Genomic DNA, 21610 nt, shown 5'->3' with positions numbered 1-21610 from the left:
AATTTGAAAATGCAATTACCAAAAATTAGTTCAATAATAGATAACGCGTGTTGTTGGTTTCCATTTTTAATAACTAGCATGCATTTCAATCAGATCAGTGTTCAATCGATAGTGGATCAGTAATCCGTGTCATCGCTAGAATTTAAAAAGCTCATCCCTGATCTTTTTTGTTCGCAAATATTTAATGTTCAAGTGCAAATTTAATATTTTACCATAAAATAGTGACTGTGAAATGCAACTTATTTAAAACACAACCTGAAAGTGATTGATGCGTTTGAAACCAAATTGATTGGATAAGCAGAAAAGCGTAGACAGGTAAGTCGCCATGCCTAATGGTTTCAAGTCAGTTTCAAATATTAAACTTTCAACGCAGGTAGGCAAAAAATTCAGCAGAATACAAACACACACATCAAAATCAAAGGCGGTAAGTCTTGAATTTCCATATTTTCCATATGCCCTTGTACTTCGCACCTGCACAAACGACCATTGGGAGCGGAGCCCCCCCCCCTTCAGGCGCATTGTTAATGCCACCAATTAGTAAAGTCCTGCTCCCAAAAAAAAAAAAAAGAAAAAATGGAAAATGGCGAGACAATATGTTCAGCTGAGCCCAAACAACTGCAGGCTAGAATCTAAATCCTTGCCGTCCAATAAAAACAGTAGCATGGTTGTGGATGGAGGAGGGGGAGATGGGTACCGAGGGCGGGGGTCTAACATTCCGGATGTGCCTGTTGGTCGTCGAAAATCTAGCGAACTTTGCAGACTGAACAATGCCCTTCGGATTCCGAGTTGAGTGGAATTTTAGGTCTAAATCCGGCAGGGTCATAAAAAGTGCTTATTACATTATCACCTCAAGCGTGGCTGAGCTGGCTGTGGGCAGTGCCACGCCCACACGCACACACTGGCCCGTCCACAAAACGCAATTCACTCTCTCTCTCTCTTTATCAAAGGAACTGTGTGTGTGTGTCCAGAAATGCCCTTTCCTTCAAAGGGTATTACGATTCTTGCATCCCCTTGCCAATTGCTATGTAAAGCAGGCCTACAGAATTGGCCTCAAAATATAAAAAGAGTAATTCAGATCTTGGCCCTAATCTTAAATCTTTCAGCAATTTTTAAGCCTCTCAATAGAAACATAAAATAGCTGTATGTATGATTCTGAGCCATATTATTTTATTTTTAAGGTTTATAAGGCGGCATTGCTTTAAAGATTTCCTTTTTCAAGATTTGATCTTTAGGTATCCTCTGATTAAACAAAATAGGATTATTTCATCTTAAGTACCGAATTCCAATCTATCTAAAGATCTAGAGCCAACTGTTGATATGTCATTATATTTTTGCCACAGGCTGTGTGGCTCTTAGGATAATTAAATGAAATATACATGTATTTCCGTAAATCGATTTAGTAAATAAAAATAATTTCACAGCCTGCTAGAGTATTCTGAAGTTCAGTGGCCGCAGCTGGCTCCCCTTTTCTCGGTTTTTGCTGCGTGTTTTGGGGGCTTTATTATGGCCCTGGCAGCTGCGTTTTTCAATTTTCGCTTTTTTAGGCCTGCAAACTCTCACCTGAGCTCGTTGAGCCCAGAGCCTTGAGCCGATTTGTTTCGGTTCGGTTCGGTTTGGTATGGTTTCGTTTGGTTTGGTTCAGTTCGGTCGCTTCAGTCACTTATTGGCAAATGTTTCGTTGCTGAAAAACGGAGGAAAACTCGAAGGAAAAACGGGGCGGAATCTGGTGCAGAAATGCGAAAAATGTGTAAATTTGCGCCCGCTTTTATTTTTCGCATTTGGCCCGGATGATGTGTAGCGGCTGATCCGCTTTGGCAGCGCTCCCAGGTTCGAGTTCATTCAATTTGGATTAAGTCGTTCGTGTTGATTAACAAAATTGACTTTTTTGCAGACCTCCCGCCAATCGATTTCGATTTGGGATCGATGGAGAGTTGGCGCAGCTGTAAACCATTTAGCCGACGATGCCGTAGACGTTTAGTAAATATTCAATCAATTTGGATGGACAATAAATCACCAGGAAATCAAGAGCGTCTCAATTTCTCCAAACAGATATGCGTCATAACAATAAAAAAAAAAATAGCATCCCATTTCCCACACTTTCCCCCCAAAGTGCGGCAAATAAACAAGACAAGGCGACAGGCCATAATATATCATGGCCCCAAGGCGCCTAACGACACGACACGAGGATGGAGATGGAGAGTCAGCTTCGAAGGACACTGATGCGTAATGGCTGCCAGGGGGATGACATCGATCCAGAGCTTCGTTTCCTTAACTGCAAATCAATGACATATATTTACGGCAAATGCGTTTGCCCGCCGGGGCCACATCGACGGGAATAATAGGTCGGAATAAAGTAATAACCCGAATAATAGCATATGTCGGCGGAGCCATTACCTGCCGCTAATTGCCGTACAAACTTCTCCTGTCGCCGCCTAAGCCGGTCGCCAATTAAAGCCAAACAAACGCTGTCGGAGCGCTAAAAGCCCTCAATCCGGATCTCACGGCTCCCGAGAGCCAGCCGCAATGTAAGTGCGGCTCATAATTTATTTCGATTACGCCGCAGCACGCAATTTGCGCCGGGCACATCCTTTTCGAGCACACGGACACGCACAGGAAGTGAGATATCCAGGAGCACCGGCTGTGGAGCGAGTGGAGAGCACCAGGGCCAGAGATAAGTGTGCGCTGCGCGCAATTTCCGTTTCCGCTTGGTTTGCCCTTATCCAGCTCTGATGCTGCGAAAATCCACTAAGCAACAATTAAATCACAGACTCCCGAGAGCAACTCGTGAAGATAAAAGCGTAGAATGCAGCAGAAACAATGTAAGGAATCGGCCACGTACAGTAGAACAACTCGAGGCAGCTATGGGAAGATGATGTTTAAAAATAGTAAAGATTTTCATGAATCGATTTGGAATGTCTTACAATACCCATACTTATGTGACAGATCAAAGTCCGCGCTACAAGAGTCTCACTGTACGCCTCTAGTGACTCAGAGGCATTAATTTGAGGATTGGAGGACAGAAACAAAGACAAAGGCTACCTGAAGTGAATCATTCCCAATCGTTTTCATGCAGGTAACAAGAGCCCGCCGAGCATTACCATTACCATTAGCTGACTAATCGGGGCCTTCAAGAGTGGCAGCTCCAGTCCGTGGCACTCCAGAAACACACCAAAATCGATTCGCTTTAAGCGTTCGCTCTTTATGCTTAGAAGTTATAAATATTTATGGCGCACATAATGCAGCGCGTTGAGCTCGGCCAATAATTTCTCCGCTTACAGCTCTGCGATATCTGGGATCCCAGGCTAAATGTCGGGATGTGTGTGTGTGCTCCAGATGCAGCGATGCGAGCATTTTCCACTGAAGGATTTATGCTCGCTGACATGCAACTTAAAAGCAAGGACAACAGCGGGAGATAGCACAAGCGGAGGGGGTGTGGAGAGGGGGATACAGATGCAAGCAGCGGCAAACTTTCCTTATGCGGGATACTTTTCTTGTGCAGTCGGAACAACAATCGGCGAAGCGATGCTGAGCACAAGGATTAGGCCACAAGGAGAATGGGAGTCAGCAGCAGAAAGGAGCCGAAATTTATGTGACTTTTGCATGTGGGCTGCAGGATGCAGGATGTGGCTCGCACTGGCTAGACATTAGTACAATTTCCGGTCCAGGCCACAAAATATTCAATAATATATTAAAGATATAGCCAGCAACCCGAAAGAGATATCACACAAAAGGCAAGGAGCAGAACAGGAACCGGCAGATACTGGCGCACACCAGCAGGCACGAATTCGACAACTCAACTGAAGCGTAGCAGGCAGGATAAATCTAAATAAGACGTGCTTCGACTCCGGCCTGGCCTACTCCTATCCTCTCCCCCGCCTCCATCTCCTCTATTCTGCGGCAAGGTAGCTGGAGCATGCACCATCAGCCGGAGAATTTGTGCAATGAAGTGCAAGTGAACTTAAAGCGTCTAAAGATACTCCCAACTACCTGACCACACGAGAGATGAGCGCGTGAGGAGGATGAAAATGCGGAGTCCGAGCACGAATTCCAGGAATTCAAGATGCCAAACAATTTTGAGACACTGAATAAGTGAACTTTTATAGTACACACTTTGGCTAAACCATAAAGATTCAGCGTTTGATACCGAACATTGTTATGAAATGAATTTATAGCTAGTCAGAAGTGAAGTGCCTATCACATAGTGAGATATGCCGAAAGGTAGAATGTGATCTATAAAAATACAGCATACAATTAAAAAGCTAAAACGATACAAAAACCATTAAGATAATGGTTAATATATTGGCTACTAATCACAAACGAAATTACTGGACCTACAATATTGTGAATAACATTTGATATGAACAAAATGATTTGGCTTAGCTCACGAACTCACATCCCCTCGAGCTCGCTTAAAGCAAAACGGAAGTGCCACTCGATTCCCTGGAGCGGAAGTGGATATGGGGGCTACCGAAGGAAGCAGTCGGGTTTATGGGTATATGGGCTCGTTCAATAAATTTCAGCACTCTTAAATTGGCAATGCGTTGCACTTTCAGTGGCAGTGGCAGTGGCAATGGCAGTGGCAGTGGCATGCACCGATGTCCATGGCGTCCAGTGCGGAGTCAGTAGTCATGGGTCCGTTAAAGCGGGCACGGTAAAATTGATAATCAATCAAATGCGGCGCTGACGCAGCAAGGCACTTAATCACTGTCTGGTTATCCTTTTTGTTTCGCTGGCTTAACTTTTATCAATTACGCCTTTTTGCGACTGACAGAGATGAATCACAGGAAATCAGCAATGCAATGCATCGAGTGAAGTTGCTTACCCCACCGGCTGACTATCTCTTTATTAATTCAATTAACGTTGCTCTGGCAATTGGTGTGGAATTAGCCGGCGACTCGAGTCAAAAGCCTGCGGATCAGGTGGTACTCACCACCTGATGGCCCCATAATCAGCACACTTCTGTGGTTCCTGAGCCTGAGCTTGGCCAAAACCAAGGTACATTTCTGAAACATTGTTTCGTGCCTGCCAAGTGCACAAATGCAATTTTCATGTCTCGTGTTCATATGAGCTAGCACAACAGTTGCTCTTGAGGCATTGTTCAATTAATAAAATGTCCGAGTGCATTGAAAGCAACCGCAAACCGAGATGCACTTTCCCCATTTTCGCCCCTCGTCCGTTGACGATGTGGTCGAGAAAAGTGCAAGTTCAATCAGCAGATGCAAACTGCAAATGACAAACTGCAAACTGCAATCGAGAGTCAAGAATCGAGAGTGGAGACCACAGCAGGGTGTCGCCTCCGCCTGATTCAATTACACAACAGCCCGTAATCAAAGCAAAGGAAATTTGTCTCTATTATTTCGCTTGCATAAATCAGTAGGAATCGAAGATCTTGCGCATTGAGTAGAAGACAGTTGATACCCTGTTACGAGCGGGCCGCCAAAAATTGGCTAGAACATGGCAAACGGCACAGATATACCTCAAAGTGGTAGAGCAATTGCGAGTTATGAAAAGTCCACAGTTTGAGTCAAAGACAAAGGCAAACACGGCTACCAACACAAAGGCTGCCCCCAGACAGGAGTCAAATAATTAATGGCCAGCCGGGGAAGGCAAACAAACAAGCTTAAAACGAGCAAAAACACAACAGAAACTGAACTGAACCGAAACGAAGCGTACCGAACTGAAACCAGAAAAAATCTCGAGAGGAAGGTCAACTGTTTCGTATACACTTTCGCGGAAAAGTAAGTTATATTCTTGTGCGATTAAATGTGGAGGCAATCTTATATTTTCTACTACGTACTTTAAAGTTCTTTGTGTTAATACAATCTAATTAGCATCTGATGGTTGTTAGCAAGTCTAGGATTTCAACTTTACGTAGTGACGAAGTGCACCCAAGACAGTAAAATACATTTTACTGTGATATTGCGAGTGTTCCACGAATTAACTTGAAGGAATAGCTTTATAAAACAGTCATACCTACAGCGAGGGTAGCGAATAAAAGCAAGCCATGAGCGGATTTGCATGAGCGAAGCGCGGAGTTCGGCGGGAAAAGGATACTCTGCTGGAGGATCATGTGTGTGGGACTGGCGGCCACGTCGGTTGCCTTGGATGCCGTCAGTAGCTTGTTATGCACTGTCCTCTCCAGTGTTCCCGTGGTTGTCTAGACTTTAAGTTGGCTAATAGCCGACACTGGCGCTTTTATTTTTTTTTTTATCTCTTTGGCTGTTATGATATGGTATGTGGACCGAGGGCTTTGGTCAGAAAGCCAGAAAGCCAGAAATTTGTAGTAAACCGAATTTGCGCTCTTGTATTACTTATTTGGTCCATTATTTGTGCGCTGCTTGGCTTTCGCTTTTATTTGACTTTGGCCTTTTGTGCGACGCTTTTTGTGGCCCAAAACGAACCCTGCACTTGATAATGAAATATATAAACGTGGCTTCCGCTGCGAGAGTGGGTAAAAATCCGTGGGCATAAGGCTTATAACACACACAGGACACAGGACATAGGGCACAGGACTTCAGGAGAACAAGAGCAGCAACAGGGGATAGGACTTTATACGGCTCGGGGTGCGAGAACTGAAGAAGAGAAACTCGTTGCGAGAAATCATAAATTAATCCGATTTAAGCAGCTCAGTAGCTTATTTTTATGCCAACCAACTCGAAACCAGCAGTTTTTGTTGTTCTGTTGCTCGATGAAAGCGGTGGGAGATTTACTCCTGGCCATGTCATGTGTTGCATCTTGATGAGTTGCGGCACGGCAGCATTTAAAGGAGACCAATTTGTTTGGCACTGGCTGAAGAGCCAGGAAGCTGACATGATTGGATGCTGACGATGACTAAGATGATGATTCGTTGTCAAGGTAGAAGGGCCCTCGACTGCCAGTGCTCAGTTGGGCAGAGTGGCGGAGTAGCGGAGTGACGGAGTTCATTCGAGTTCGTTGGGGCTTAGTTCCGCTGCACAGCTTGTGTCCTGGCAGCCAAGGAGCTCAGCTCAGCTCGGCACAGCGAAAAATAGCCTAGAAACGTTTCATCAGCATTCATTCATTCATTCAGGGCATCTAAGTAACGTATACTTGGGATATTATAAGCTTCCTTAAATTATCATGAATGTGGAGAGCAAGGCTTTCCACTGGACATTAGTTAGGCTTTCGCTTCTCTCTATATAATTGGTAGTTTACTATATAAATATAACTATGTTTGTGTCCAATGAAAGATATTTCTTTCGGTGTGGCTCATTACGAGCACAGTTTTTACGCAAAATCCTGCGGAGGAGGCTGCGGCTTAAGTGCGCCATTCCAAATTCAATTGGGCTTGAAGTGTTCGAAAGGCAAAAGGCATCCAGCCAGGAGATGTCGCTCCGCCGCGAGGCGGCTCAACTCATCTTGGCTTGGACTGGTTGGATTTATGGATGGGTAAGGTCCGGAGAGTGGCCAACAAATGATTGAGATTTAGTTGGCTTTGTTTTTCGTAGTGTAATCCATCAAGATTTCCATTTCAAATTGCGTTATGCATGCTGACTGATTTTCGCATAAATTCCAAACAAATTTGCTTAGTCCATTTTTACAGCCATCCTGTTGCACTTTTGGCCAACATTGTTTTAAGTGGCTGTGTTGATAATTGACAGAAGTGTTCGAGTTTAGCCCATTAAAATTAATCGAAACAGCTCAATTCCGTGATAATCCGCACTGGCTGTATGGTGTTTTATTTATTTTCTGTTTTAAATAGCTCAGTGCAGCTCGGCGAAGAGAGAAGCCGCATAGCATTGACACAAATCCACAGCTGTTTAAATAGAAATTGCGCATTTAGCGCTGGCCACGCCCACACCCACACCCACGCCCACGTACCGCCCACTCGAAGCCAAAAACAAACAGATAAAAGAGCGCACAGAATTCGTGTTGATTTCGAACGAACAACAATATTTACAAATTCTTTTGGGGCGACTTTGCTTCAACTATCAAGCTGCAAATCAATAATTCCAAATTCCGAATTATTAGGGCATCGTATTGGCCCCAATAAAGAAAGCAATTCTTTTTATGGTGAGAGCATTCTCTAGGAATTCAACTGATGTTTAGCTTCCGATTAGACTCGCACACAAACAAAGGCTCTTATCAGAGTGAGTTTGAGTCACAAACAAAGTCGTCAGCTTGGTCTGGCTGTATGATTCACAACTTGTTTCATGTTGAAGTCTCAGTAATATCTTTTCTACTTGATTAACTAAAATATTAGCTCGTGTTTTACTTTATCAAGAGTAGGGCTGTTATTGTCCGCGATATTATCGTTAAACGAAGCGAGCAACAATTAGATTAGATAGAACTACAGTTCTTGCAAAGTATATGGTGTGTGTTTTACTTATTAGCTTTTGTCCAAAAAGGGAACTGCATCCATTAAAATCCCATTAATTAATAACAGCCTTACAGTTTCGTATCGCACTGCACATCAATATGAAACTAGGCATATTCATTTATTCCTTCGACATTTTCGCGCCGCAAGCGCTCATAAAGTTGTCAAAATGATTTAGCAAATTTTGTTGTTGCGTGTCGCCACAAATGTAAAATGTTTCGAGATCTGTTATGAATGTTTAACAAATTTTTAGTTTGGTCCCTGTCCGTGTGAGCACAGTTTGTCTGTGTGGGTTTATATGCCGTAGTGTCTGTGTATAGTTGTATATATGCTGGCATTAATATGGCGAGGGGAAAATTGTTGAAAATTGGGAAAAATACGAGTTTTATTTGTTTTGGGTAACGTGCGCAAAAATCGCACGGAAACGCCACCACAAAAAGTGAAACTTATATCAACGGATTTATTTTTAACATGAAAAAAAAGTCCGCAAGCACTTAAACACATAAATAAATTAACTGCCCAACTAATATTCGCTTCTCGCGTTTGTTGCCAGCGTAAATTTAATTTCATTTTTCGGAGAGTGTTTCCGAACACGCAAATTCCATTTGTCAATCGCCCGATAAGCGAATTGTTTCTGATTTTCCCACATGTTTGCTCGCCGGCCAGTTGGGAAATGTATGTTTATATATATATATATACCTCGTAGTGGGTAGTGGGTGGGGTAAGAGTACCCTGACTTACCTTTTGCACCAGCAGGGGCTGGGCGAAGTCCGTGCCCCCCTGGAGGCGGAATCCCCAGGGCTGGGCATCGAAACGTGACAATTTCACTTGCAGCAGCTGTGGTTGGGCCATCTTCTTTTAGCGCTGACTGTAACGAAACGAGAAGTAATAATCATGAGAACATGGCGTATACTTGATATCACGTAGCCGACTAATTAATGAAATCAAAACCCCGACCGACGCACACGAAACCAACGAAAAACAACGCAGACAGACGAGTGCGGATTGCTCCTTTTAGGCCACTAATAAAGACATTATTCAGGCATGTCCAGGCTAATCCTGCCAACAGTCAGACGTCCCTTCACATACCTTCCCAGCATCCTCCCAGTTTGCTGGCCCGAATCATGGAACCGTAGAGCAGCCCTGCCCCACTTTTGGGCCACCCACAACCAACCGGTTGCCAGATGCAGCTGCATGCGGAAAAGCTGCTGCGTCGTTTTGTGTGCCAAACTGACTGAATGCAGCAGGCAGTCAGGAAAATGGTTGAGGGGCAGGATCGAACTGGGCGATATCCTGGGGATTTAGGGGCACAAAACAGGAGCATAGAAGCGAAATGTAAGGGCAATTTTAAGCCATTTTCAAAAGCTACATCTCCAATGCTTTAGATACTTTTACAATATAGTTCTCAAATTTAAGTCTGATAAAATAGTTTTTATCACAACAAATATTCTACCCAATTATCGAACCATTCTATCACATCCCATTTGCCCGCCATTTCTGCAGGGTGCTGGTACATAAAACGAGTTAAACTTTGTTAGATATCGCCTTTTTTGCACACACAGAAACTCACACCCCGGAAAGAGGACTCAGTGTAGCACCAGGACTTCGAAGGACCCGCTGCATCCCTCGTCCTGGCCACAGTGAGTGCTGTAAGTAAGCGCACCCCAAACGGCAGATGGAGCCGTGTTGTAAGTGTGGCTTACACGGCTTCCCATCTTTCTGTGCGTCCGTACTCAACTACCCCAGTGCCCCACTCCACTCTCCCCCTATGCTGCATGTCCTGCCGCACTTTTTTCCCGTCATAGCTATGTAATTTGTACGTGCGTCACAGGAGTGGGTGAGGCGGTGAGGGGGTGGGAAAAGGGGTCAGGCGAAAATGGAAAAGTGGGCGGGACATGGGAGTCTGTTGATTTAGTTTGCTGCATAACAATTTTGCTGAGTGTTGTGTTTTTTATTAGCAAAGACACATTTGCCCCGTGTTCGTTTGGTCTCTTTCACTCCGCAACTGCCCTCTCTTTCTCTCTCTATCTCTGCCTCTCTCTTGCTGCCTTTCCCTTCGCACCGAAGACACTCAAAGTGGAAGTAACTACATTAAGCTATTAAAACGACAGCAGCTGCCGGTGGGTATGGGAATTCCAAGGGAGGGGGGATGGGATATCCACACACATATGGAAAAGAGACATTTTAGCACACACAGCAGTTTAATTAACGTTAAGTGCGGGTGGTAATGGCTCCATCTCGAGTCCAGGTTGCAGGATTCAGGCTTCAGGCTTCCGGCTCGAATTCCCGCCAAGAAGCGTAAGGGAAGGCCAAGAGCACAGGCCGTAACACGTTGACGGCATTTGCATGTAAATACTTTGTACGCCATGAAGTTGGGCCATTAGACGCCCCGGCAAACCAACTGCACATGCACGGGAATAATTTAATTAAAATATTAAACAAATGCGGTGTGGAGTGGGGTGGAGTACAGTGCGCAGGCGGCCAACTCTTTCACGGATTCAAAGTGCCAGACTGAAAGAGGCCAAAAGCGCAACAACACGAGAACACAAACACCAACGCCTTCCGCCAGTTCAAATATGATGGCAGTGATGGGAAAACGGGGGAAACCTGGTAGTTCCGGTGCGAAAGGCGCCATTTGGAGTCCTGGCTAATTACTGGCTCAAATGCTCTTGCCACAAGGATGCTCTGCGGCTGACAAAACGTCATCGACAATTTGGCACACTGCAAGATTAAATTACCGAATATTGTGCAGTTGTCCTACCATTTTAGTATTTGAATTTTCAAATGGTGTGGAAAACATTAAAACTTCTTTGATACAAGAATCCCTAAACGCCCTTTCACATTCCTATTTAAACGACTTACTTGTTTGGTAGCAGTTGGTAATATATTTAAAACGCAAAAAATATTTACTTGCCCTGCTTGCTTATAGTAATATCAATTTTATTTTCCCTAGCATACATTATCTCCTTGACAAACTTCCATTTCGGACCTATCAAGCCCGTTTCTGCGACGTGAAGAGAAGCTTCTAACAAATGGCGAAATTTGTTTGGCCCAGGATTAGGGTGGTCCTTTTTCTTGAAACCCTTTCCGTCTTCATCCTGCCAGGGGACCGGGGACCTGACCCACTTTTCAGTCTTTAGGTCGGCCTTGGGCAAACTGCGGCACAAACTTTCCATATGCAAGCAATTTGTAAACAAATTATTTAATCCTCAAACAGGCAAGTTGCTCCAGCAACTTATCAACTTGACGCCACACAAACAACAACGAGCGCCAACAAATCCAAACTTGGTCAACCATGTATCATTAACAAAGTTGTCCAGTTGGCAATCCCATTGCAGCTTTATGACTAATAACCAAATGCCACTGGATGGGTGCGTTTTCAAAAGGGGAGTTCGACGTGGCGGGATGGAAGGAAAAGCCATTGGGACACGTAGCGTTGTAGTCCGCTTCCGGGTACAGTAAAACATCGGTATTGAGAGCAAGTACTAAGCCATGGCTGGGGCAGTGTCAAAAAACGAGTTATCGCACACACACAATTGGCAAATTACAATTTATTTACGGCCCGCTGATGCTGCCCCTTGTGATCCCCTCGATTTTGGACGTTCCTCCTCGAAATGCAGTTTGCATTTGATTCGGGGTGAGAGCAACAAATCAATTTGCATGCGGTAATTCCAAAGATTTATTGCCAACATTTTGTGCGGAACGAGCAGAGGGCGTGGTGTTTTGCTTGCTGGTCATGCAAAAACTGTAAAATATCCCGAATTCAAAAAAAGTTCCTGTGCGTGGAACTGTAAGCCGATTTCCTGTCGCAGAAAGAGCCGCATAATGGGAATCACGGCCAGCTCATGAGTTGCCATTACCCCATTGGCAGACAGAAAGTGAGCAGGAATCAAATTGATTTCAGAGCACACACAGCATCATTAGCAGTTGGCCCCCGCCATAAAAGCCAGAATAATAACAGAGAGTTGAGTAGAAAGCAGACGACGGCGAAAAAACGGCGAAACCGAAGCCAAACTGGAACCATCAGCAGTCAAAGTCGATGGTGATGGCGATGGTGATGCTGATGATGATGGTGATGATGATGATGGCCATGGTGGTGATCATGACGATGCTGCTGCTGCCTGCCACAGATGATGTCATGGTGGCTATGGTGGGCATAGTACGGAATAAAAAAAAAACGATGCGGAATGGGGAAGAAGGGGTTTTTGGGGTCGACAATTCGATTTGGCCGTTTCGCACGCTGCTTTAAAGTACACTGCGCGAAAGTATCCGCAGTGAGGAGCAAAGGAAATCATCTGCTCATCCAGATAGATTCACTATATGCTATTCGAATTTCAATAAAGCTTTTCATAGGCACAGAAATTCGTTTATACTTTACTACACAAATAATCCAATTGAATTATTTTTTTTAAATGTTCGTATATTTATACAACTCTCTCTTTAATTTCCAAATGCCATTCCTAACGTGCAGCACCAATTGAAATTGGAATCGCTTTTGTAACATAGATTCCAGTCGTCTGTTTATTCTGGAATATCTGTTTATCAAACGAAACAGCTTCAATCTGTAATGAGCCAACTAATTACGTGCGGCAGACTCTAAACAAATCGGGAATCAGACAAACATTGTGCATTTGGTTAGCTGGCCATTTCAACACATTAATAAACTGCATAAGGGAACAGCTCATTAAAAGCCACTCGAGTGAGGCAGCAACAGCTTTTCCATTTCCCATATCCCACATCCCATTTTCCATTTTCCACATCCCATTTCACATTTGACTGCCGGCTGTCAAGTGGTCGAGGCCCAAGAAAACTACTTCAAAGATCTTGCTGCTGCTGCTGTTGATGTGCTGGCTCTTTGGGCCAAACAAAAGTGAAGCCGGAGCGACATATTCACCCACTAACTGGCAGAAGTTGGTTGAAATTAGGAGTGGAAAAACGCAGTCAGCAGACCCATCTGTCGGGGAATAACAAGCCATGCAAATGCCATGCCTCCACATCCCTCTCTTCTTCTCTAGCCCTGTATCCCTGTATCTCCATGTCCCCATATCCAAATATCTACATATCTACATATCCACATCCACATATCCATATGTGTGGCAAAGTGCTTGGTAGCTCCTCCGGGGAATCGAAACGGAGGGCAGCGCCAAGTAGTGAACGCGTTGATTTCGCATTTATGCAAATTTCACGTACACTTCAAACTGCTCAACGTTTTTTCATCTTTATTTTTTTCTTTTCGTGGCTCCCCCGCTCTCTAACTCTTCAAGTTCTTCGTTTTTGGCTTTTTTTTTTTGTTGCCGTAGTTGTTGTTTGGCTTTTTCCACAGACGCGCTTTTGTTGGCCGGGCCGAAACTAAACTTTGCTGAGTGAAACTGAAGTTGCCGTTGGGGAAATGCAGGGGGGGTCTGTGAATGGGTGCGGGGAAGCTGGCGAGTCGTAGAAATTCTGCCTGGGGCCGAGTGATTTCTGAATACCTTTCAGACAGCCCTCAGCTCGGGTGTATCGGATTAGCCGAGGGATGACCGAGCTGGGGATCAATCATTAATTGGATAGTTTCTGAGCTCTTGGTCCAAATTGTGGGAACACATATATGTGTTTAATTGAAAAGCTTTTATGTATGATATACAACATTTGTATGTATTCAATATACTTAATGTATCTTCGCTGTGGTTTCTATTTAAACTAAAGCTTTTAGGAAACATTTTTCTAAAAATAAAAATCCATTTCGATGTTATACATATAAATCTAAAACCTATTGATTTGCGGAACATGTCTATACATACAGCATTTAATCCTAGCTAAACTATATATTATATTTTATATAAATAGAAGAGTAGTGTCAAATGAATGCAGTACAAGGGATATTTCAAAGTGTTCATCAGCTATATTTGTATTAGCTTGAAGTGGAAGTTGTTTATTAAAAGTGGCGTATATATGTTGCGCTACAGGGTATCCCCGCTGTCGCTTAAGCATTCACTTAAGGGGTGCCTGCTCTGATGCAATGTGACGTGACGTGACGTCATGTGTGCGCTCGTGCTTGCGGCTAACAGGACATGTTTTCCTCCCGCCTGGAAACAGCGCACCACCCCCCGGGAAAAGCCCGCCCCGCGATCCCCCGCTGATGATGACGACGCTGTTGCTCTTCAGTCTGTCTAATGCAATGCGCGTGCTAAATGGGCGTAACTCAACGGCTCGACGACTCGACTTTTTTCTCTTTTCAAGTTTTCCCTTCGTATTTTGTATTTTTTGTTATATTTTTTCGCGGCGCTTATCAAGCGCTGAAAGCTAAAAAAGTTTTTCACTTGCAATCACACTCACACCAGCACACGTCTGCAACTGTCAGTGCATCAAAACACTTGAGTATTTTGAAAAAAAATGAAAATGTGTGGTAGGAAAAAAAGAAAATGAGGAAAAACAACAGCAGGAGGGGAAAAGTTTTTCTCTTTGTGCTGCGTGTGTGCTTGTATGATATTTTTAATATTTTTGCACTAGGCGCAATGGCAAAACAAGAACCGAGGGAAAAGCTGACAAAAGTGACACTTTGCATGCATTCTTGCCGCTTCTTTTGTGATTATTTTCCTTGCTTTTCAAGTGCGAGAGAAAAAGAGAGTGATGTGCAAGTGACATTGAATGTGGCAATTTTCCGCCGGCCATGGAAACTCAACTCTCCCGCTCAGATACAGATACAGATGCAGATATAAATAAAGATACAGGTACACAGATGCGATTGCAGTTGCATTTTTTAGGTGCCAAAAAGTTCAATACCACAATGGAATCCCCAACGTTAATAAACCAAAAACTCTTATTTCATTATATAAATCGAATATTTATGGTTACATATGTGCGTATTAATTCAGAGCAATTTTTATCGACATTTTTTCTCAATTGGCAATTTCCAATATTTGTCCGTAGTTGCATAAATTTTCACAAATAAAATATGTAAATTCTGCAGATACAAACACATTGCATACCCTGGCAAATGGGGGAGCTTATGCGGCAATTTGATTGCTTGGATACGGGATTTATAATTGTGCGATGCACAAAACGCTGTGCACAAAATTGATTAATATTTCCCGAATGCTTTCTATGAGAAACGTGAGATGCCATGCGAATGCAAATTTTAATCAGAGATATTATAGTTCGATGGCCGTTGCAGTCAGTCAAAAATGCAATTTCCATGCGTTCACCTATTTTCGGAGGATTTTCGAGTAAATCAACATAGACAAATGAAATATTTGACAGGTAAATATTTATTAAACTGTGTGTCAAAAACCGGCGTTTAAAGCTGAAGCCGAATAGCCACATGCAGATATTCAGGAACATATCTAAAAGATGCATATACTCCCGCTTTTATCTAAACGCTTTTATCCGTCTCGATATTGATAAGTAAACGGATTTAAAGTGGGGATTGTAAAGGGCAATGGCAATAAATGCCATCATTAATAATGCAAAATATCACATTATTCGCCAGCACAAAATGTAATTAAATATAATAGAAACAATCAAAAAACCAAATCCCATAAATTAAACTCCCAGCTTTGGCGATTGAACAAACAGCAACAAAAAAATGCATCTGCTGGGAAAAAAGTAGTGAAAATAATGCAATTTTAAATCTGTCACTGAAATAGTTAATGCCATATTAGTTGTTTTGAGCTAATAAAGCGTAATTATCAACGCATTTATTTAATTAGCCGCACAAAGTGCGCAGAACAAAGCCCTCAATCAGTCGCCCATCTCCCTCTTCAATTTGTCTACAAATTGTGTGTGGCATATATAATGACAATTTAATGGGCTTGTCAGTCGGCTGCTGTTTGTGCGGTAATTTAATTTAATCCCTGCCCAAAAGTCGAACCATTGATTTTAGAATTAAAAAGCTAGAAGGAGTGAAATAGCTCAAGTAGCTCAATTTTAAAAGACATTCTCTTCGTAGGCATCTACATGTGTATATATGTCAATTTATATATTCTATCCAATCGACCGAACGCATTATGCAGTCAATAAGATTATCGGACTGAAAACTGCAAAAACAGACGGACTGCGAATGGATTTGCCATTTGATTTAACATTAATGAACAAAATGAAATTAATTGAAAACTATTTTCATTTTGTCTCTTTGTTTTTTCCTTTTTTTTTGTTTGTTTTTTTGTTGTTTGTAATTACCTCTTGTGCATAATTGGTAGGCTTTAATGGGTTAACAAAATGCGATTAAGCGCAATGCAATTGCGAAATGCAAATTTTTCCTCATTCCGATGATTGGAAAGTATATCTCGCCTGCATATATCCCCCTATTCACTTGGGCTAATGACAGGCGGCAGATTGAAACTGGCAGATAAAGTCGACACAAAGGACGGGCGGCCATAATTCTCCATCAAAAAATGGGGACTCCAGGAGGAGACACACTTGTTGCTGCCCCGCCCCCTTTGAACGGCCTGCCCTGTGACAGTTTACAAAGTGCTGCAATTAGGGCTGACAAAGTGCCCGGCTCCTGGGCTCCTCCACTTCTCCACTTCTCTACTCCTCAGCTCTCAATTCCTCCTCGACTCCTGGATGCTGGGAGAACATTGTGCGAACACCCAAATGAATTTGTTAAAACCTCTGCCGCCTCGGCTGGCAAACGAACAAGTATCTGTTGGATATGAATTAATCAAAGACTAAATAAAATGCTTAGCATTTGCATTTCACCCCGTTTCAACAAACAATTTGTCAGCCTTCGTAATGGACAGAGGCAAGTGTCACAGGCGGATTCTTCTTTTAAAAATACCATCAGAAATGTACGAGTATATAAATTTTTGTTTGGCCGAGGAAACTATTTCGGTGACGGACGCACACGGTCGCTTTTTTCTCATTTTTGGGGTAATTGGAGCTGCATTTTGGTCAGGAAGGGGTTAAGGCAAAGTAATTTTCATTGAGATGCCGCCCTACCTTTCGCTTTCGCTTTCGCCTTTGCCAATCACATATATTTGATATTTTTGATATTTGTGACTTTGGCATTGACGTCTGTCTGCAAGGGGCTGTCGATCGAAATAGACTTGGCGCAGAAATGCCCCTCGAATGAATTTCGTTGGTGGGCGGAAGGCCAGCGTTTTGAACTATTTTTCCAAGGAAAACTCGAAAGGAATGCCTTATTTTACGTATTTAAAATCACCAATCGCCCGTTTAAACGCTACCAAATGTCGGGCAATTAATTCTCGATCTCGATCCCGAACCCGAAAAAGAGATGCACGTAAATGCTGTTGTGATTTATGAGCGCGCGCCGCACGAGATTTTATAATTTGTTCAGCGCAACGTGCATGGCCAAAATAAATATTTTCCCTTCGTTAAATTCATAAACAAAACTCGGGAATGGATTGGGATGCTATGCGGGTTTCCCCAACTGAACCCTATCCCAAAGTGCCGACTCAATCGCAATCTCTCGATGGGTTTCTGTGGCTTTTGCCGCGGCGATGAAACCAAAAATTGTTTGCCAGTCACGTTTGTGGTGCAGAAAGAGCAGTGGCCACAGTGGTACCCATTACCCATTTAGCGCAAAAACAAAAAAAATAAAAGGGGTAAAGGGGGGCGTTCAGACAATTCGAGTTGAGTTGAGTCTGCACTTCTTCGTCGAAGATTTCGCGTCTGTGGGCGTTTATTTTCAACGCACTGCGGTTATGTAATTGCGAGGCGTCGGATACGTGATTACTTTTAGTCAAATTGCCGCTCGAATATTGTGTAATTTCGCTCGACTCCACTTGCGATTTCATATCTGTGCGAAAGTGTGCCATCGGAGTTGTTGGCCAGGCGAAAGTGATCAACTCGTTGGCAGAAGTTAAGGTCAGGGTTGCACCTCACAGGTGCTTCTCAAGTGTGAGCAATTGTATCAATAAACATTGTATCAACAAGTAGAGGTGCTAAAATTCAGATTGTAGCAATCAATGTTTCTTAGTCGAATAATAATACTCTACTTCAGCATGAGAATGTAGTTGTTGATATAGAAATAATTCCATTTTCGCAGTCAAATATCAGAAATATTATGGGTAATCGTAGCTATTCAAATAGTTATGGAACTGTTTAAAAGTACGTTATTAAGCCAAATAGCATATGAGATTCAAGATCAGAAGTTCAGAAGCGGTCATATCACATTCTACTTCCCCCAACCTTTCCCAGGGATAAACCTCCCATTAAGGTCGGTTAAAATATTCTTTAATCATTATCATCGGTCTGGTTTCGCGTTGTTTCGCCAGCTTTTTCGCTGTGAATGACATACGAACCCCGAAGAATCAACAAAGATACGAGAGAAGTGCTTGTCTCAGCAAAAGGAAAGAGAATGCAATCTACCATGACAGTTCACGAAGGTTAAATTCTTGAGAAATGATTTGGTGGCACAGAGTACAGACCGCAGAGAACTGCAACCAGCCAACGAGAGCGAACTAATTAAAATATACGCAAAGCTGTTTGAATTTTGTAGAGCATGTCTCCCCTTGTCCCCTTGTCCCCATCGCACAGTCCCCCCGATTGTTGCAATATGTGCACGAATCCGATTCCGAGTCAAGTGAAGCCAAGCCATGAAATATTGTCACGCACCCAGGAACGGAATAGGAATAGGATGTGAACGAGAAGTGCCATTCTAATGAGCTCAGCTACATTTCCGCGACGGCCTTAATTTACGATCCCCAGTCGAAGAAGTATTTGCTGGTACTTTTCAGTAGTGAGAGAAATTTGAGATAAAATGTTTGCTAATTCTGTTTGCTAAAAGAACCACACTTATAAATTTTAATAATATTATTATCTAGATTTTTCATTCCTGGCTAGAACAGTCAGTTCCATGCTTTCAGTGTATTTCCATGTGCACCCATCCTTTGGGCAATTAATTCCGCCTTGGACTGATAAACCGCAGTGTAAACAAAGACATTTTATTCATTTCATTCAAGTGGTCAGTGGCAATGGCCATTAGCTCATTCAAGTTTATAGAAGCACTATCTTATCGCGCATTGATTCATGGATGTTGTGAGGCGTTATAAGATGGATTCGGCAGAAGTGGCGATTGCTTTACGGCTATTATGGGTGAGGTGACCAAACATTAGTTTAATCGCAAGATAACAAGGTGGGTGATTAATCGATTTCATCGTTTTGTGGGGGTTCAATGAACCGCGGCCAAAAGAAACCCGCCAGATAATCGGGCACAAGAACAGGGCGAGCAACAAGAAGTTTTGGTCATGGCTAAATTACATCACAGGCAGACTGCTGGTGGCCTGGCGGGAATGGGAAATGGCGAATGGAAATGGAAATGGAGAGCAACCACTGCGTATACGTGATGTCAGAGGTAGCGAGAGTGAGCAAGAGATGTGAAGGCAGGCAGAGAGAAAAGGAGAGAGAGAGTGACTGCTGAAAATGGCTGAAAATAGATCATCCGAAGAGGAAATCCGAAGAGCAGAAACCACGAAAATCGCAACAGAAAATTGCCAAGATAACGAAAGACACTTTTCGAGGAGGCGACCTAGAGAGCTGGTCTGGCTTCATTAATATGCGATGTCCAATGCTGCCGCCGATATGTAGACTATATATCGCTCAAAACGTTTTGAAAATGTCTCAGAAACCGTGGCGCCAAAAAACGCAGCAATTCGAGCATGGGAAGGAGGCGCAGGAGGTGGTGGCCGCCACATCCGCAGCACTTTCTCAATTTGTGTATCTCTGTATCTGTATCTGGCAGATATTGTATCTGGCGGATGGTTGCTGGCGAACTGCCGCTGGCGCTGGCGCTGACTGACTGACTGAGCGAGAGTATTCGGAAACAAATCCAATCCGCGCAGCCATTTCGAGGATCTAAAAATAAACTCACCTTGAAAAGTTTCTAAAAATTTTCTCGCTTTTTGACTATATAATTTTATTCAATTTCAACGAGCCGAAGATCTACGACGTATCTGTATCTTTGTATCTCTGTATCTGTACCTCTGGCCAACAAAATGTGATATATGCGTCAAACGAAATTCCCTGGATCGGCGTGCCAAGAAAATTATTTACCAATCGAATATATTCGCGCTGAGTCTTCGGTTTCGTAAGGGATTTTACTTGTTGTTAACCTTCACAAAATGCACACAAGTCACTGTTTAGCGAATGGATGGATGGTGGGTTTGTGGGGGAGGAGGAGGGGGGCTGTCTCTGTTATTGATTCTGATTCATCAGCGATCCTGGCGAATCGATTGCGGCAGGCTATTGTATAACCAGCTGATTTCCACCCAACAAATGGCTGATTTCACATGCGACCTGGTACTGACCGATTTATTCCGATCGGGTGGCTTTCTGCTGGGACTCGATTCGGTATCGGTTTCGGTTTCGATTTGATTTGATTTTTTCTGATTTGGACTTGAATCGGTTTCGTATATTCGTGGCGTTTGTGGTGCACTGCCAGTTCAGTTCTTGGGCGACGTTAACTAAGCGACGATTTTCTCTCAACTAAAGCAAAAACCGAAACCGAAAATTTTTATGTGCATTTTGTGCCGTTTTCGAATACAAAAATCTTTTCAACCACATCGCTGGCGTCGCAGTCGCCGTCGCTGCCAGCGTCGCTGCTTTTGGGCCGTGCGAGAGGCAGTGGCAGTGGCAGTCTGGCTATATAGCATCTATATAGACATTGTCGGTTCTCAATTCCCAACCGAACCGATTCGACGGCAGAAGCTACACGGCAAAGCAAAGCTACAAACGCCAGACGACGGCAACGACGACGGCTGCTAATGTCTGTCTGGCTTTTGTGGCCCACTGTTTTTGTTGTTCCTGGTGCGGTTTATACTTTTTGTTATTTGGCTAATTGTTTGTATTTTGTTTTCATTCCCAAGCTTTTAACGGCACTGCCAGCGAAATGCCCCCATGTGCAATCAGTCCGTTTCGGGGCTGTAGCTCATGGTAATCCTATAATTGCATCTAGTTAAATGGGATAAACCATTTATAGAAGGGCTCATATACTGTTTTTTATGTTCCTTAAAAAAATATAATTTATATTAGAGATTTACTAATGACTTAATGACTATTTTCTTTTAAAACGAATGCTATGGTTAAAAACCTTAAACTTCTCCCATTATATTTGAATGAAGTATGCTTATGAAACGCACATTTGGCACGTCTCTTTGAAGTTGAAAGCAAGTGCAGGTGCTTTTGGCTGACGCTATTCAGTTTCTGCTGCTGAACCATTTCCCGTGATCTGTTTTCCTCAAAACCACAACAAAGTGTGCATCCGAATGGGAACAACAAACCCGAATAGTCTGGGGAATGTGGGTCACAAAAGATCCTGAGTGCGTGAATCAGCGG

General features: G+C 43.2%; 1 protein-coding gene and 1 long non-coding RNA gene across 23 annotated transcripts in view; one reads left to right on the top strand and one right to left on the bottom strand.

Annotated features, from left to right (window-relative positions):
* Positions 1 to 21610, bottom strand: part of LOC120447179 (PDZ and LIM domain protein Zasp) — a 55957-nt gene that overhangs the window by 33081 nt on the left and 1266 nt on the right. For 7 of the 22 annotated variants that reach the window (XM_039628662.2, XM_039628654.2, XM_039628653.2 and 4 more), the window contains exons 1-2: positions 20584 to 20772; positions 9077 to 9203 (exon numbers count right to left, since the gene is read on the bottom strand). In XM_039628662.2, the coding sequence (XP_039484596.1) occupies positions 9077 to 9187 (111 nt within the window). In that variant the 5' untranslated portion in view covers positions 9188 to 9203; positions 20584 to 20772. Of the gene's footprint in view, positions 1 to 9076; positions 9204 to 20583; positions 20777 to 21610 lie in introns of those variants that run through there. The other 15 variants (XM_039628660.2, XM_039628647.2, XM_039628649.2 and 12 more) reach the window with 6 other exon arrangements.
* On the top strand, positions 183 to 4077 carry LOC120447188. Its single transcript, XR_005615922.1, has 3 exons — positions 183 to 424; positions 1545 to 1827; positions 1892 to 4077. It is a non-coding gene; the product is annotated as an uncharacterized LOC120447188 (long non-coding RNA).

This window comes from Drosophila santomea, chromosome 2R (assembly GCF_016746245.2).
Source record: "Drosophila santomea strain STO CAGO 1482 chromosome 2R, Prin_Dsan_1.1, whole genome shotgun sequence".
NCBI classification, from domain to species: Eukaryota; Metazoa; Arthropoda; class Insecta; order Diptera; family Drosophilidae; genus Drosophila; species Drosophila santomea.
The sequence above is the reverse complement of the archived record's forward strand: the minus strand, read 5'-3'. Positions and strand labels throughout refer to the sequence as shown.